The sequence below is a fragment of the Giraffa tippelskirchi genome, chromosome 4 (genome assembly GCF_054371585.1).
Source record: "Giraffa tippelskirchi isolate mGirTip1 chromosome 4, T2T-mGirTip1v1.2.pri, whole genome shotgun sequence".
Lineage (NCBI taxonomy): Eukaryota > Metazoa > Chordata > Mammalia > Artiodactyla > Giraffidae > Giraffa > Giraffa tippelskirchi.
This window is the reverse complement of record NC_137278.1, coordinates 37,987,285-38,003,418: the sequence shown is the minus strand read 5'-3', so window position 1 is coordinate 38,003,418 and position 16,134 is coordinate 37,987,285. Positions and strand designations below refer to the sequence as shown.

The window sequence follows — 16,134 nt, the reverse complement described above, 5'->3', positions numbered from 1 at the left end:
TGGAAAAATGTCTCTTCAGTTTCTTTGTCCATTTTTTTTAACTGGATCATTTCCCTTTTGCTATTGAGTTGTATAAGTTCTTCAGATATATTGAATAATAATAACTCCTATTCAGATATATACTTTGCAAATATTTTCTCCCATTCTATAGGTTGCCTTTTTAATTTATTGATTGTTTCCTTTGCAGTGCAGAAGATCTTTAGTTTGTCTATTTTAGCTTTTCTTTGCCTGTGTTTTTGGTGTGGTATACAAGAAATCATTGCCAAAACCAATATCAAGGATCTTTTCTCCTATGTTCTCTTCTAGAAGTTTTACACTTTCAGGTCTTAACATTTAACTCTTTGGTCCCAAATAGCCAAAGAAATTCTGAGGAAGAATAATCAAGCTGGAGACATACAACTCTCTGATTTCAAACTATATTACACAGCTTGAGTAATCAAAATAGTATGGTACTAACTGATGCTGGGGAAGATTGAGGACAGGAGGAGAAGGGGACGACAGAGGATGAGATGGTTGGATGGCATCACCAACTCAATGGACAAGGGTTTGGGTGGACTCCGGGAGTTGGTGATGGACAAGGAGGCCTGGCATGCTGTGGTTCATGGGGTCACAAAGAGTCGGACACGTCTGAGCGACTGAACTGAACTGAGCTGAACATAAAAACAGGAACATAGATCAGTGGAACAGAACAGTGAGTCCAGACATAACCAATGCATGTTCAGTCAACAAATTTTTGACAAAGGCACCAAGAACATACAATGGATAAAAGATAATCTAGTCAATGAACTGTTTTGGGAAAAATGGATATCCACATGCCTCAAAATGAAAGTCATTCTTTTATTGCATTTTACTTATTCAACCAGTAACTATTGAGCATGTGCTCTGTGCATGGTGTTTTTAAACTACTGACAGTGATAGAGATTATATTATCTGAGCCCTGAGTGACCTAACAGCCCCCAAGGCCCACTTAATTCATGCTCCCGTTGAAAACTCACAATAAGTACTGTAAGAACTGAGCTGTCTGTCTTCCACTTTGATCATTCCAGTGCTCAACCTCATCCATATACTTCATCTTTACCTCTGAAGAAATACGTTCATATGATTATGACCTTTTGGAATTTGGTCCAGGTAGCTGGGTCACAACCAGTCAAGGGCTTGATAAAAAATAAGAAAATGTTTGGAAAAGCGTGAGTCATAGAAAGATGTTCCCTATGTCTCAGGAGATCCAGGGCTGCTCAAATGGTCCTTCATGGAAAAAGGCACCCTGAAACAAAAGCTGGGAGGAGAAAGACAAATCATAGAGTGGAAGCAAAATATCAGAATGTCAGGAAGTCACCCAGAGGTAGATCTTTGAAGAGGTTAAATGAGGTCAGCTTGGTGGGTGGGCAGAATGCATTACAGGACCAACCATGTGATTTGGGGTTTGGATGAAGAACTAGACCAGTCTGCTCTCCAATCTAATCTTGTGGTTACAATTCAGCTCTTTTGGTTTCATAAGGTTTTTCTCAACCACCTCCACTATTAGTAAAGAACTTCTCTGGAATTGAGAAATAGAAATGGTAAACACTGATTTTGTATCAGGACCATTTGGTGAGATCTACAATTTGCAATCCTTCCTTAACTGTTAATGTCATAGGCGTGCCAGCCCACAAAGCCTTGTTCATTTGTCATATTTGCTTTATGTAACCAGTGGAGGTATTTGGGTAAAAGGACAATATTTAGAAGTAGTTAAAGAAAAGTGATAACACTGATTACATAAACTTGCCTTTTTTCCCCGATGGTATTCAGATTACAATTAATTTCCCAGAATCTTTTACCATGGTAATTAGTCAAAAGGCCCAAGACTATATAAGCCAGACTTAGGAAGTAAATAGGACATGAAAATTCTTTTATGCATGCAGTTGCCTAGGTTCTGAGAAAGAGGCAATATGAAACACCTTGTAAGTATATTTTCTGGTTTTAAATATAGGTGATTATGTTTTCAGAGCCAGAATAGCCAGGGAGTATTCCTTTTTCCCATGTTCTCTTCAAATTAACCCTAAATAGAACTTCCAAATATTAACTTGGCACATAACCTCCCTGTTGGTAAGCCTCTCTTTTTTTAGAACATCAGAAAATGGGTCTTTCCCAAAAGAATTAATAGCTAGTTTCTTAAAAGTTCAACTGTCTTTGGGGATTGAGTAGATATTCATATTTTAGGGTCTTTTCTTCCTGGATTCATCTTATTTATAAATTTCTGGCAAAGAAAGTTTCAGGTGTATTTAACACATGGCAATAAATCATTTAATAGAATATTATTGCTGTCTGCATCACATGTTTTTCCTTGGTTAACCTCATTGCATTGTGGTTATTTTTCAGAGAGTATCTGTTGTCTTTTTGTTTGAAGATGCATCTCACATTCATGGTGTCATCACATGCAGAATACTGCATAGGACATTGTGGGGAAGGGGAGGAAGGGGGTTTCCTGTTGATTTCGGCTTATGTTGTAAGTGCTCTTGAGCTGAGTGAGCCTTAAGTAGACCAGATAATGAGCTGTGATGTGTAGGGAAAGATTCTCTGCTACATTTATCTTAGCTTGTTCCTGTCCTTCTAATTCTCTTTTACTTACTTTCTGGTGTCTGAAATGCCTCCAATAGGTCACACCAAGAGCAAACGATTCTCTGCAAATATCTCAAGAACTACTCACCCTTGAGTAAAATCTATTTCAAAATAAGGTGTAAACAAGTGATACGTAATCTTTTATGCTCAGGCAAGGTGGAAGAAACTGGAGGAGAGGAAATCAGGAGGATATCAGATTCCAGAAGGGACAAAGAGGGGGTCCCCACTGGTTAGGAAGAAAGAAGAAGGTACAGAAAGGAAGACACGGGACCTGAATTATCACTTATTTTACAACTTGACTTAAGATGGTCCTGTACCATGTGCAGATCAAGTGTTTGGTCAGATTGCCTAATCTTTAGCCCAGTGACTGAAGTAGATGTAGAGCAAAGCAAAAGGTATCTTTGAATGAACGATACAGCTTTCCTTCTTGAGTAGCCAGTACATCTCATATCGAACACACGGAATGATAGTCTCCTGGTACATTTGGGGCCTCTAGGGCAAGAGACACTATGAAAGTTACAGATCTTTTAAGAGGGCTCCAACCCTGGGGTTCCTCTGAGCCCCAGGCCCTGGGCTCATCTGAGGCGAAGGGAGCCAGCCCTGTACGCTGACATTTGTTTCCATTTCAGATTGTGCCTTCAATCCTTGTGGTCCTCTTCCTAGCTCCATCTCTGGACCTGATGGTAAGTGAGGGTGGAGAGGGTTCAACCTGTCTGGTCCTCCTGAAGCAGAAGTATTTCAAAGGTGACAATCTGGGGTGCTGTGTTGTGCTTAGTCACTCAGTCGTGTCCGACTCTGCAACCCCATGGACTGTAGCCCACCAGGCTCCACTGCCCATAGGGATTCTCAAGGCAAGAATACTGGAGAGGGTTGCCATGCCCTCCTCCAAGGGGTCTTCCCAACCCAGGGATTGAACCCAGGTGTCCTGCATTGCAGGTGGATTCTTTACCATCTGAGCCACCAGGGAATCTGGAGTGGCCTCCGTCAAATTTCTTGTGAGGACCCCTTTATACCTGTGAGAGATGGGCAATGCAGGAACTCTGGACTTAGGACTGTTCTCCTTGCTGCCTTCTCTTCTCTAGAACATCAGTGACAACCATCCTCTGGATGGATCTGTTGGGACCCAGAGCATCCATGTCAATGCCTTTCGAGGTATGGTCAGCATCCGAGACAACAATGTTTTGAGTGAATGGGATGGAGTCTTGGACTACGAGAACGTAAGATGTAGAACACATTCATTACAATGCCAAAGAAAGCCTTGCCTGCTCCAAAATTTAGCCTCCTGCTTTTCCAGAGAGAAAAGAACCCTGTGTACACAGGCCTTCTCTAAGTTTAGGATCTTGAGGGAATACATCTCTCTTGGTAAGGAACCAGCTTTCGTGCATTTGCAGTGACTTTTTTTGAGCCAGCGACCATAGGAGGAGCTTCTGAGATCTCTAGGGATCCAGCATCCTTTTGTGCTCCTCTCCTGTGTTGACTTCACAGGGCTCCTGAGGGCCTCTGAAATAAGAGAGCTATTTTAAGAATCCTGATGTCCTCCAACTTGTATGTGCCATAGAGGTTCTTTGATCTTGCTCTCAGATTTTAATCAGTTTATTTCCAAAGCAGGAAAATAATTTATTTTCACTTTTAGAAATCTTGCTTCCACTTGCCCATGTGGTCAGGGATGGCGAGGTATGATCTGGAAGAAAGAGGCAGGATTGGGAAGGGAGGCTCCATGATAGAAAATTATATGACCAGAGACACGACGCAACCAGAGATACGGTGCAATCAGAGACACGAGGCAACCAAAGACACGATGCAGCTTTTGTGTGCTTCAATTTCCTCATCTGCAAAGGAGAATCAATGGCTGCCTTTCCTACTGGAAAGGACTCAGAGGATTAAGTGAAGGAAAATACCGCATCCCCCACTCCCTGGATGACCCTCTGCCATCCAGCCCCTGCTGTTTGGAAGCCCCGCTCCTACTTTCCTCACTCAGGACAGAATCCACAAACACAGGCTTTCTCTCTGCTCTGCCTGGACCTCCCCAAACTCTGTCCTCACCAGTCTTCACCTGACACACTCCTGATTTCCCGGAGGACACAGCTCCTGAGTCATCTTACAGGACATGCAGGCCAGGGATTTCTAACTCTGTTTTAAGCCATAAAGACTTTTGTTCCAACAAAGATTTCTCAAAATTTCACCTGATGGAACAGGAGTCAGAACACTGGCAGGTGAGGGAGATGGGCTCAGTGTCAGACTCAGCTGGAGAACCGCTGCTTTACTCCAAAGCTCAGAGAGGCTGAAGGTCAGATCCAAGGCTACATCGGGGCAGTCAGTGACAGATCGAGGGCTGGGATCTGACTCTAGAGGTCTGAGCCCAGGCTCCTCCTCACCTTGTAAACCCAGAAGGGACGCTAACTCACACACTGGCTTCACAAAAAGGCGGTATCTGTCTCATCCATTCATGACATCCCCCTGGAGAGAGTCTACTTTTCCTGCCTTACAAATGGGGAAGCTGAGGGTCATGGAGGCGGCTGAGGACCATGAACAGGACTGTCACTGTGGCCGAAACCCTGCCCCTCCAGTCCCCCCAGTCTGTTAGTGGTATGCAGAGTGCCCCAGGGGATACCCTCCGTGATGCCTGCAGCAGGGCCCCATGTGCAAGGCCAGTCCTGTGGCTGGCACTTTGCTCTGGTGCCCAGGGCCTGCTCTGCCAGGATACTCCACACCACAGTCTGAAGGACAGCAATGTGCAGCTCTGATGACAAGTAGGAGGCCCCTGTACTGTGACTAAATGAATGACAGGGTTCTGCTGTGTTGCTTTAAGGCCCTCTTGATGGCTAAGGTGTTTAGCAAGATGGCCTGTGTCCTGGCCAAGATGGATGAAGCTGTCTTCCCAACTTTGGATGACATTGTTAAGGCCCTGGACCACCAGGTAAGTGAGATTAGCTCACTGCAGTCCCCTCCTAGTTTGGTGTTTTCCAACTCTACGTTCTGACCTCCTAAGATGATGCTGTACATGCTGGGGAATTCAGTTCATGCTTGGTCTTAACACCCATGGAATTCCATCATCGTGTGAAGGACTTCAAGTCCAATCCATGGCCTGTTTAAGTCACATCACATTAATGAAAATGAACCATTGCATTCCATGCAATGACATAATTTTGATGTATTCCAAAAGGGTGTGAACTACATGTTAGTGAATATAAATATTAAAGTGAAATACTAGAGTATTTTCATTCTCATGCCTCCTCTCCTCCCCTGCAGACTTATCTTTAGTTGAAAATGAGTTTAGGACTCCTGAAACTCCTTCCTGTCTCTTAAATGACAAGGGTTGTCAGATAAATTGAAAATCAGCAGGAAGCCCTTGGGAAGTCATTGAAATCTGGCGTCATTTTGCTTAAATAACTAACACAGCACATTTGGGCTGTGTCCCTAATGTCTGTGGCAGGAGGACTGCTGATTCCTGGGGAAGAAAATGCCTTTGGATCACATAAAAATAAAATAATTTATCACTCTTTAAAAAGAGAGATAGAATGTATTCCCCTCATCTGATTTATAACAAGTAAAAAGCATAATATAAATGAAGAACATAACTTAAAATTTATTGTATATCATTATTAGAAATGAGAATAGCACTGGAGTCTGGAAGAGCTGAGAATTCAAGGGTGAAAGGAGTACATACAGATTGAGTCACAGGGACACACAGACTTTTCTGGAGTAATTTTGCCACCTTGTGGTCAGATAGGATATTGCTATTAGAAAGGAAACTCAAGGGCAAGTGCAGGTTCAAGGCTCTTTTTGTACATCCAATGCCCCCATGCACTGGAATAGGTTTCTCAGTCTTCCTCCTTGCTGCGCCACCTCTACCTGCTGTCTCACCGTTTTGAAATGTCACATCTTCCAGACTTCAAAGCATTATCCGTCTACTCACGGCCTGACCTACACTGTTTTGCCCAGCCGGGTCAAGAACTTAGCTCAGTTCGGAGCACCCATCAAGGACATGTGCCGAGCAGTTCCCACTTATTTTGCCCAACAGCAAAAAGAAGGTACATGAATAACTTACCTAGAAACTCAAGACCATGATTGAGGCAAGAGGTGTGGAATGGTTTTTAGGTCCTTGACAAATTCTAATGACACTTTTCAGGTCTATTCCATTTCTTTGCAATTGAGTATAAAAATAATGGGGCCTGAGGTGTATTTCCCCCTGGTGGCAGAGATGACTCCTGATTACTGAGAACAGGAAGCAGAGTGAACTTAGCTTTACCGAATGGTTGAGGACAGTCATTTCACCACTGAGAACTAACAGCTGGTGGATACTCTCACCAGACGCAAAGTTTCAGCCTCCCCTCCCTTCCCCCCACCCCAGCAGCACAGTGCCTGGAATCCCCCACTGGAGGCCCATTGCTCTGGAGAATCTCAGTCCTCCTCTTTCTCAGGCTGCCCAGATGCTGGAAAGCAGGACTCTGACAGTTATAGACCACACTTTGGGAAAGAAACGTCTTAGTGGCTGGCATCCCTGATGGAGATACAGTGGGATCACTGTCTACCAGCTTGGGAAGTTACCAGATAAGAATAGAATCTCCCTGGTGCTCCAGAATAGAGTCAATAACCGCTTCCCATTACACTGTTGTCTGTCAACTACATCTGAGTATAAACTAACTCAGTGAACAAGGCTTTTTCATAACGAGAACTTCCAGCAGGGAAACAAAGAGAACTTGAGAAGCTGGGGGGTTAAAGAAGATGATCAAAAATCAATAAAAGAAATAGAAAAAAAGAATGTGGGACCCGTTATTGCAGCATTGATGAGATCTTCCATTTTGTTCCCAAGTCTCTGGTTAGCAAAGTTGTCTTGAGCATCACACTTCATCTAGGCGCAACTCATAAATATCTACTGTACTTTAGAGTCTTAGAGTGATTAAGTGATCTTTTAAATAAAATGCTTCTCTTTCTTTTTAAAGGTGCTGCACTGGCTATTGACCCAGATTCCTGTTTTGAAGTCCAACTCCTGTCCTTCCTGGGACTCTCCATCTGTGGGGACATGCCTGGGCTCTGAACCTCCAGGTCGGCCACGTGGAGAGCAGACCTGTCTGGATGGGGCCACTGACCTGACCCCAGAGCTCAGCGACCTAGCCCACCTCTGCCAATGGAAAGCTGCTCATTTCAGGCCTGATTACCCCTATCTTCTGACTCAAGATCCAGCTCTGTGACCTAGAAACTGAATACACTTTCTCCTTATTCTATTGGCTTAGAACAATAAAGTTTCTTGCCTCCCTGATCTAACATATGAGCACTGCCTTCCTGCACTGTCCTCTCTAGAGTTACTGGACTCCCATCCACATGCTGTCCATACCATCACACACAAACAAGGCACAAAGGAGAACATGTCTCTCCTGGAAGGTCTCATTTCTAAGGGCCTCTCTTTGGTGTGTCCCTTGAAGAATTCCTGAAGAATCTGGGGCACAAATAAAGAAAGAACAAAGAGACACCAGCCACAGCCTGACTTAAGCTTTCAGGTCTGAGGTCACATCTCCGTCTCCTACAAATTGATGCTGTTCACTGTGGCCCAGCCTGCACAGTGAAAACCCCCGAGAGAGAGTTAACTACATGAACAAGGCCTCTCAGACCTCTCTTTGGAACCAGTCTAAACCCCTTCATGGGAATCCCTGGGCATTTCTCTCTGTTACAAATGAATAAGGGATCTGGCCTCTTTACCCTGGTTCTTTAACTGTCCATCTTGAAAGCTGGGAAGGACACAGAGTCAGCCCCACCCACAGCACCCAGAACATCCCTGACCTGCCTAAACCAGAATAAACAAGAAAAGAGTACTGGAAATACAGACATAGACATCCCCCGAAGGTCATGCTGGAGTTTGGAGTAAATGGGACAAGACTGGAATGGAAATGGTGGGGATTGCTGAACCTCACATGCAGTAGAGTAGACGGACTGGGGTGAATTTCAGCACTGATTTGCTGAAGGCAGAGCTGAGCTCTAGCTCTGCATAGTCATGATGTGATGTGACTTACAGTTATGAACGGAAAGGTGATTGTATGGGAAAGGCCCAGAATAAACTGCTGCTGCTGCTGCTAAGTTGCTTCAGTCGTGTCCGACTCTGTGCGACCCCATAGACGGCAGCCCACCAGGTTCCCTCGTCTCTGGGATTCTCCAGGCAAGAACGCTGGAGTGGGTTGCCATTTCCTTCTCCAACGCAGGAAAGTGAAAAGTGAAAGTGAAGTCGCTCAGTTGTGTCCGACTCTTGGCAACCCCATGGACTGCAGCCTACCAGGCTCCTCGGTCCATGGGATTCTCCAGGCAAGAGTACTGGAGCGGCTTGCCATTGCCTTCGCTGGAATAAACCTCTAGCTGGGTTTAAATAAGGTATGACTGGGTCGGCCAGGGTCTCTGAAACTATGCATTTGGTTACAAGCATCTTGTCAAGGATAAGACTGGTGGAGATAGGTGCACAGAGCATCCAGGCTGGAAGAATCAGATAGATGTGACAGATTAAGTCTTTTGGACAGAGGCCCACAAAGCATGGTCTTGCCCTCAAGCCTTGACCTAAAGTGTCCATGGAGTTAAGTTCCCATGGCTATCAGTCCTTCCTTGACCAGTGTATGCTTTATCCCTGACATCTAGTCCCTGGCATCTTCAGGAGTAGTCCCTATCTGGTCCCAGGTGCCTCAGTCCCTGTTACAATTGCTGGACCCCTGCTCCCAAACCCTCAGGACTCGTGATGGTGGGGACTGCTGCCTACTGACTGGTTCTGATATCTATCACACTTTCCCCTCTGGACATCTGAGCTTCAGCTGTTTCTAAATTCCCCATCATCTCCGGGCTCCACCTGATCATTATAACATCCCAGTTACTTCCAGGAGACTTTAGACATCCCACCTCCTGACATCCACCACGTGTCTTTCCATCTGTTACCCTCCCCACAGACACTCTGCCAGCTAGACTGCTTTCCTTCAGGAAATTCTTCGTTCCAGGCCTGCTGCCCTCCCATGTTTGGCTATCATTGACTGGGCTGTAAGAGCTCTGTACCAACTCTGAGAAACAACTAGCATAGTCCTCTAGACCAGAGATCCTCAATCTCTGGAATCTAATGCTTGATAATGCTTGATAATCTGAATTGGAACTCATGTAATAACAGAAATAAGGTGCACAATAAAGGTAATGCACTTGAATCATCCTGAAACCATCCCCCTGACTCTGGTCTGCAGAAGAATTGCCTCCCATGAAACAAGTCCCTGGTGTCAAAAATGTTGGGGACCACTGCTCTGGACCTTACAGAACTTGTCAAGATAGATTTTGGTCCTTCAGGTCCTTCAAGCTCAATCTTCATCTCATAAAGAATCTTCCATGTGTGCACCAGGATTTAGATATTTTAAGAGACAGGATTGGGAGGGGCAAAATTCCAAAATGTCATAGACTGGGTGACTTATAAACAACATTTATTTCTTACATTTTTAGAGGCTGGGAGGTCCAAGATCAAGGCACCAGCAAATCTGGTGTCTGATAAGAGCCCACTTCCTCATATGTGGACAGCCGTCTTCTTGCTGTGTCCTAACATGGTAGAAGGTAAAAGGGAGCTCTCTAGGGCCTCTTTTATAAGAGACTAATCCCACAACATTGGGGATTAGATTTCAACATATGAATTTTAAGGAGACATAAACATTCCTGTCTACAGCACCACCCTTCTGATGACCATTGTTAATATTTATCCTTAATCCATCACTCAACGAAAGTCACCATATTTACACCTCTAGCCAGTACCCCTCACCTTGACCCTAACATATTCCATGTTATCAACACCACTAGCCTTCTTTTAAAATGCAATCACATTAATATTCATAGCAAAGTGTTTTCCTCCATCTGTGACTGAAGAACCCAAGCTTCTCGCTAAGTCTTTTGCAATAATCTTTCAATGTCTTTGGAAAGGCCTGGGAACTGGCTTATGAAACCATTCATCTTCTAAGCAGGGAAATCTTCTATTCTCTTTTCTTTTTTTTCCCATTTTTTGGTACAGCTGCTGTCACTGACCTCTGTCAACATCTCCAATGCTGCCTCTTAGGTCTGGGCAGAGGGGACTGGGAACCCACAGGCCACGGTGCTGTCAGCTGAGCAGTCACCACACCTGCCATCCCTCCACTGAGCATGTGCCCCGGGCAGACGGTGCTGTCTCAGCCTCAGGGGGTCAGAGGAATGTGGGCCCTCTGGACTTATCGCGAAATAGGACAGGGTGTCTCCCCCAGTGGTTTGCTGTCAGTTGTTCACACTGCTGCAATGTTTGCTCTGGTTTCTTCGAGAAAGTGTAGTGAGAAAAGGCTTCTCTCTTCTGTTGCTTCTGTTGTTTCTGCTCACAGCTCCCACTCACCACCCTGAGGCCTGAAGCTTGAGCCCTATGGAGACTGGACTGGGGGCAAATCTGAGCACGAGACAGATGTCACGGGGTGTTCGGCACCGCTTCTCCCGTCTAGGACTTGTTGGGTATGACCATGTCCCAGTTCCCTCTTTCCTGAGGTTTTTATCTCCCTCAGCTTTGTCCTTATCTTCCTGCCAACATGCCATGGAAGGATCATGTCTAAATCCCTGCTGGGAACTGCTCAAAACCCTCCCACCAAGAAATCTCTGAGATTCTTGCAAAAATTCCTCCCTTGCCCTTAGGCCTTTCTCAGGGAGGAGGCCCAAGACAGAGGTCAATTTCCCTGCCTCCAAGCTCGGAGAATGATGCTCCAACGATAGGCTCCCTTGAGGGGAGTCTTGCTCCCTTCACTAGCCCCACTCCTTCCACCCTAGAAGGAAGCTCCCCTAACTGTCCTCATCATGCCTGCCTCTCTGCAGCCTCAGGGATGAGCCAACTGGCCCTGAACCCCACATCTGTGGGTCTGGGTGGGCAGGCTCACCAGCCAGTGACTGCCCAGAGCTTACTTTCTGGCTCCCTGCCCACTCCATGCTCTCAACTCCCCCAGGGGTCAGGAGTGGGGCCCCTTGTCCTGCCAAGAATGTGCTGCTCCTCTTCTTCCTACTCCTGCCTGAGGTAGAAGGACCATCCTCACAGTTTAAGCTGTATCTCTGCGGTTAATCCTATGAAGCAGCTTCATTGGCCTCATCAGGTGGGTGCTATTCACCTGGGCATCAAACTCAACATTCAAAAAACTAAGATCATGGTATCTGGTCCCATCACTTCATGGCAAATAGATGGAGAAACAATGGAAACAGTGACAGACTTTCTTGGGCTCCAAAATCACTGCAGATGGTGACTGCAGCCATGAAATGAAAAGACACTTGCTCCTTGGAGGAAAAGCTATGACAAACCAAGATAGTCTATTAAAAAGCTCTGACTGAAAACCACTGATTTAGACTAATCATTATGGAAACCTTGGAACTAAATAATGAATATATTCCTTAAAACTGAAGGATCTTTTTAATGGCTACTTAAACAGGAAACAACTACTGTTGGCAGGAAAGATGTGAATGGGGAATGGGGATTAGGTAGTTGGTGGATTGTTTTGTTTTGTTTTTCCTGTAGAGATTGGAAAATTCTGATCAACAATAGATGATGAGGAGGAGGAGCGGCCAAGATGATGGAGTAGGAAGACCCTGTGCTCACCTCCTTCTACAGGCACATCAAAAATTACAACTATGTACAGAGTAACTGTTGATGAGAATGATCTGAAGACTAGCAGAAAACATCCTTCTGGTGCTGGGAAAACTGGGCAGCTACATGGGAAAGAATGAAATTAGAAGATTTTCTCACACCATACATGAAAAAAAAAAAAAACAAACAACCCTCTCAAAATGGGTTAGAGTCTTAAATATAAGACCTGAAAGTATAGAACTCCTAGAAGAAAATATAGGCAGAATACCTTGCCTATAAATCATAGCAATATTTTTGGATGTCTCCTAAGGCAAAAAAAGAAAAAGTAAAAATCAATAAAAGGGGCTTACTTAAACTTAAAGCTCTTGCACAGCAAAGGGGACCATCAACACAACAAAAAGAGAACCTACTAAATGGGAGAAAATATTTGTAAGTGATGTGGTTGAAAATTGGTTAATATCCACAGTATATAAACAACTCTATGTAGAAAAAACAATTTAAAAATGGGCAGAAGACCTAAATAGACATTTTCCAAGGAGGATATGCATAGCCCAACTAACACATGAAAAAGTGCTCAATATTGCTAATCATTAAAGAAATCCAAATCCAAACCACAGTGAGATATCACCACACACCTACCAGAATGGCTATCATTGAAAATACCACAAATAACCACAAAATACCATAAAATGGTATTGTGGTGACAAAGGAACACCTTGTACATTGTTGGTATGGATACAAATTACTGCAGCCACTATAAGGAAAAACAATATGAAGTTTTCTCAAAAAAACTAAAATAAAATTACCATATGATCCATCAGTTTCACTCCCAGGTATATAGCTGAAAAAAGCAAAAGGTTAATTCTAAAATATATATGCACCCATATGTTCACTGCAGCATTAATTTCAATAACAAAAATATGAAAGCAACCTAAGTGTCCACCCATAGATGAATAGAAAAATAAGATATAAATATGCACAATGGAATAAGTGGAATGGATACACACACACACAATGGACTATTAGCCATAAAAATATTGAATCTTGCCATTTGCACCAACTTGGATGGACCTAGAGGATATTAGTCTACATGAAATAGTTCAGACAGAGAAAGACAACCACCATATATTTCCACTTAGATGTGGACTCAAAATACAGAACAAATGAACAAATAGAACAGGTACAGAGAACTCGTAGGTACAGAGAACAAACAGGTAGTTGCCAGAGGGTAAAGGAGTGGAGGGATGAGTAAAATAGTTAAGGGAGATTAAGAGGTAAAAACTTCAGTTACAAAATTAAGATACAGTATTAGGATTATAGTCATTTATAATGCAGTATCTTTGTATGATGACAGGTGGTAGCTAGACTTATGGTGACCATATTATAATGTATAGAAATATCAAACCACTATCTTGTGCACTTGGAACTAACAGCATTGTAGGCCAATTACACTTCAATTAAACTTATTAGGAGAAGCAAATCAAATAGGACAGTTCAGTTCAGTCGCTCAGTCATGTCCGACTCTTTGCAACCCCGTGAACTGCAGCACACTAGGCCTCCCTGTCCATCACCAACTCCTGGAGTCCACTCAAACCCATGTCCATCGAGTCAGTGATGCCATCCAACCATCTCATCCTCTGTCGTCCCCTTCTCCTCCTGCCCCCAATCCTCCCCAGCATCAGGGTCTTTTCCAATGAGTCAACTCTTCGCATGAGGTGGCCAAAGTATTGGAGTTTCAGCTTCAACATCAGTCCTTCCAATGAACACCCAGGACTGATCTCCTTTAAGATAGACTGGTTGGATCTCCTTGCAGTCCAAGGGACTCTCAAGAGTCTTCTCCAACACCACAGTTCAAAAGCATCAATTCTGTGGCACTCAGCTTTCTTCACCATCCAACTCTCACATCCATACATGACCACTGGAAAAATCATAGCCTTGACTAGATGGATTTTTGTTGGCAAAGTAATGTCTCTGCTTTTAAATATGCTATCTAGGTTGGCCATAACCTTCCTTCCAAGGAGTAAGCGTCTTTTAATTTCATGGCTGCAATCACCATCAGCAGTGATTTTGGAGCCCAAGAAATAAATAGGAAGGCACATGCCTAAAAGGAGTGAGTCAAATGTAAGCTACAAGGAAGCTGGGGCTCCATTAAATGTTCTCCAGAAAGAGTCCCTTTGTAAGGTCTGGAGAGGGAAGATATTAATTCTGTTTTCATTTTTGTTTGTCTCAAGATATTTTCTAATTTCCCTTTGACTTCTCTCTGAACTCAGTGATTGTTCGAGTGTATATTGTTTGATTCCCATGTACTTATGAATACTTTCCTCTTGTTATTGATTTCTAGTTTTATTTCATTGTGGCTGGGAAAGATACTTGGAATGATTTCAATCTTCTTAAATTTGTTAAGACTTGTTTTCTGGTTTAGCATGATCTATCCTACAGAATGTTCCATGAGTGCTTATGGAGAATGTGTTTTTGTTACCGTTGGGTGGAATATTCTGTATATGTTTCCAGGCTTATTCAGTTTATAGTTTTCAATCTGCTGTTTCCTTATTGATTTTCTGTGAATGATCTATTATTTAAAGTGGAATATTGCAGTCCCCCATGATTATTATATTGCTATCTACTTCTTCCTTTAGATCTGTTCATGTTTGCTTTTTATGTTTAAGTGCTCTGACATTGAGTGTACATAGATTTATAATTGTTCTATCTTCCTGATAATTTAAAGTAAAGCTAATTTGAAATTAGAATTAAGAGTCTTTTCCTCTCTGATGATGACACAAGGAAGATGGAGACCTTGGGGTTCACAGTAATGTTGGTTTAACCACCATGGAGAAAGCTAATGCAAGATACTGAGGCTGACATGTAGAGAGAAAGAGGGTTGAGAGTGGAAAAAGATAGTCTGGTCACCTTCAAGCACCTAGTTCTGGCCAACCAAGACCAGAATATACCTATCTTCCTTTGGTAGATGAGACAATAAATTCCCACCTCACCACTCCCACCTGTTATTTCGATTTGGGTTCCATCATTTTCAAACATTAGGGGCCCAGCTAATATACTCTACTTTTATTTGACACTTTATTATACACTCTTTACTGCTGTTATCCATGGTTTCATATAAATGACTCATTGCATAACAAGAAAATAGCTTTCTTTACTATGGTAGTTTTGCCAGCATATCTATCCTGGTGCTAATGGTTATTAAGGAGTAGATGTTATAAATACGAGCAATTGATGATAGAAATTCTTGCTAAAGTAGTTCCTCTTTGTTCTGAACTTGCATTCGCTGACCAGTCCCTATGAGAATTAATTATATGATCTGGAAATTTGCCCACCTTTTGCAATTTATTTGAAATGTTAGAAATTGTTTTCCTCCTACATTGACTTGATATTGCCAGTCAGGTCCTCACTTCTGTAAAACTTTTCAGGAATATGCATCTCTCTCTAGGTGATGGGTGTTTCTCCCTCCCTCTCTCCACACTCTGGGATGAAATATGTCATGATAGTGTTTATTACAGTTGAGTCTACTAATCTGATGAACTAAAAGTTATATAAATGGCCCTCAAAGCTGGGGACTTTGTCAGAAGGTATACTTGATAACATAAATTTTATATATAAAATCTGATCAGCATCATCTGATCAGTCAAGTTGTCTTTCAAGGGTATAAATAAACTATCCCTCTCATTAGGTGGACATTACTGTCACCTGAGCCCCTGCTCTACCTAAGCGACCTCAGTGTGTTGGATGGAGGGATGGGCAGCTGGTCTAAGTGACAGATGCAAAAATGGAGACTTGCACGTAACTGACCAGCCTGTATGTAACTCACCTATATTACCTGGGAATTTTCACACTATGCACTTTATTTGAAATCCTGGCAATTTCTTTCTATATATTGATGTAAACATCGTTTGGCCTCCCTTTGTGGTTTACAAAAACAAACACGTAGATATCTATAAATA

General features: G+C 43.2%; 1 protein-coding gene across 1 annotated transcript; it reads left to right on the top strand.

The window, feature by feature from the left end:
- The first annotated feature begins 2,903 nt into the window (after positions 1-2,903).
- On the top strand, positions 2,904-7,636 carry LOC145545594 (gastrokine-3-like). Its single transcript, XM_081590467.1, has 6 exons — positions 2,904-2,936; positions 3,228-3,281; positions 3,681-3,815; positions 5,408-5,515; positions 6,488-6,629; positions 7,542-7,636. Exons 1-6 carry the CDS (start codon positions 2,904-2,906, stop codon positions 7,634-7,636), a joined length of 567 nt encoding a protein of 188 aa, XP_081446593.1.
- The last annotated feature ends 8,498 nt before the right edge of the window (positions 7,637-16,134 follow it).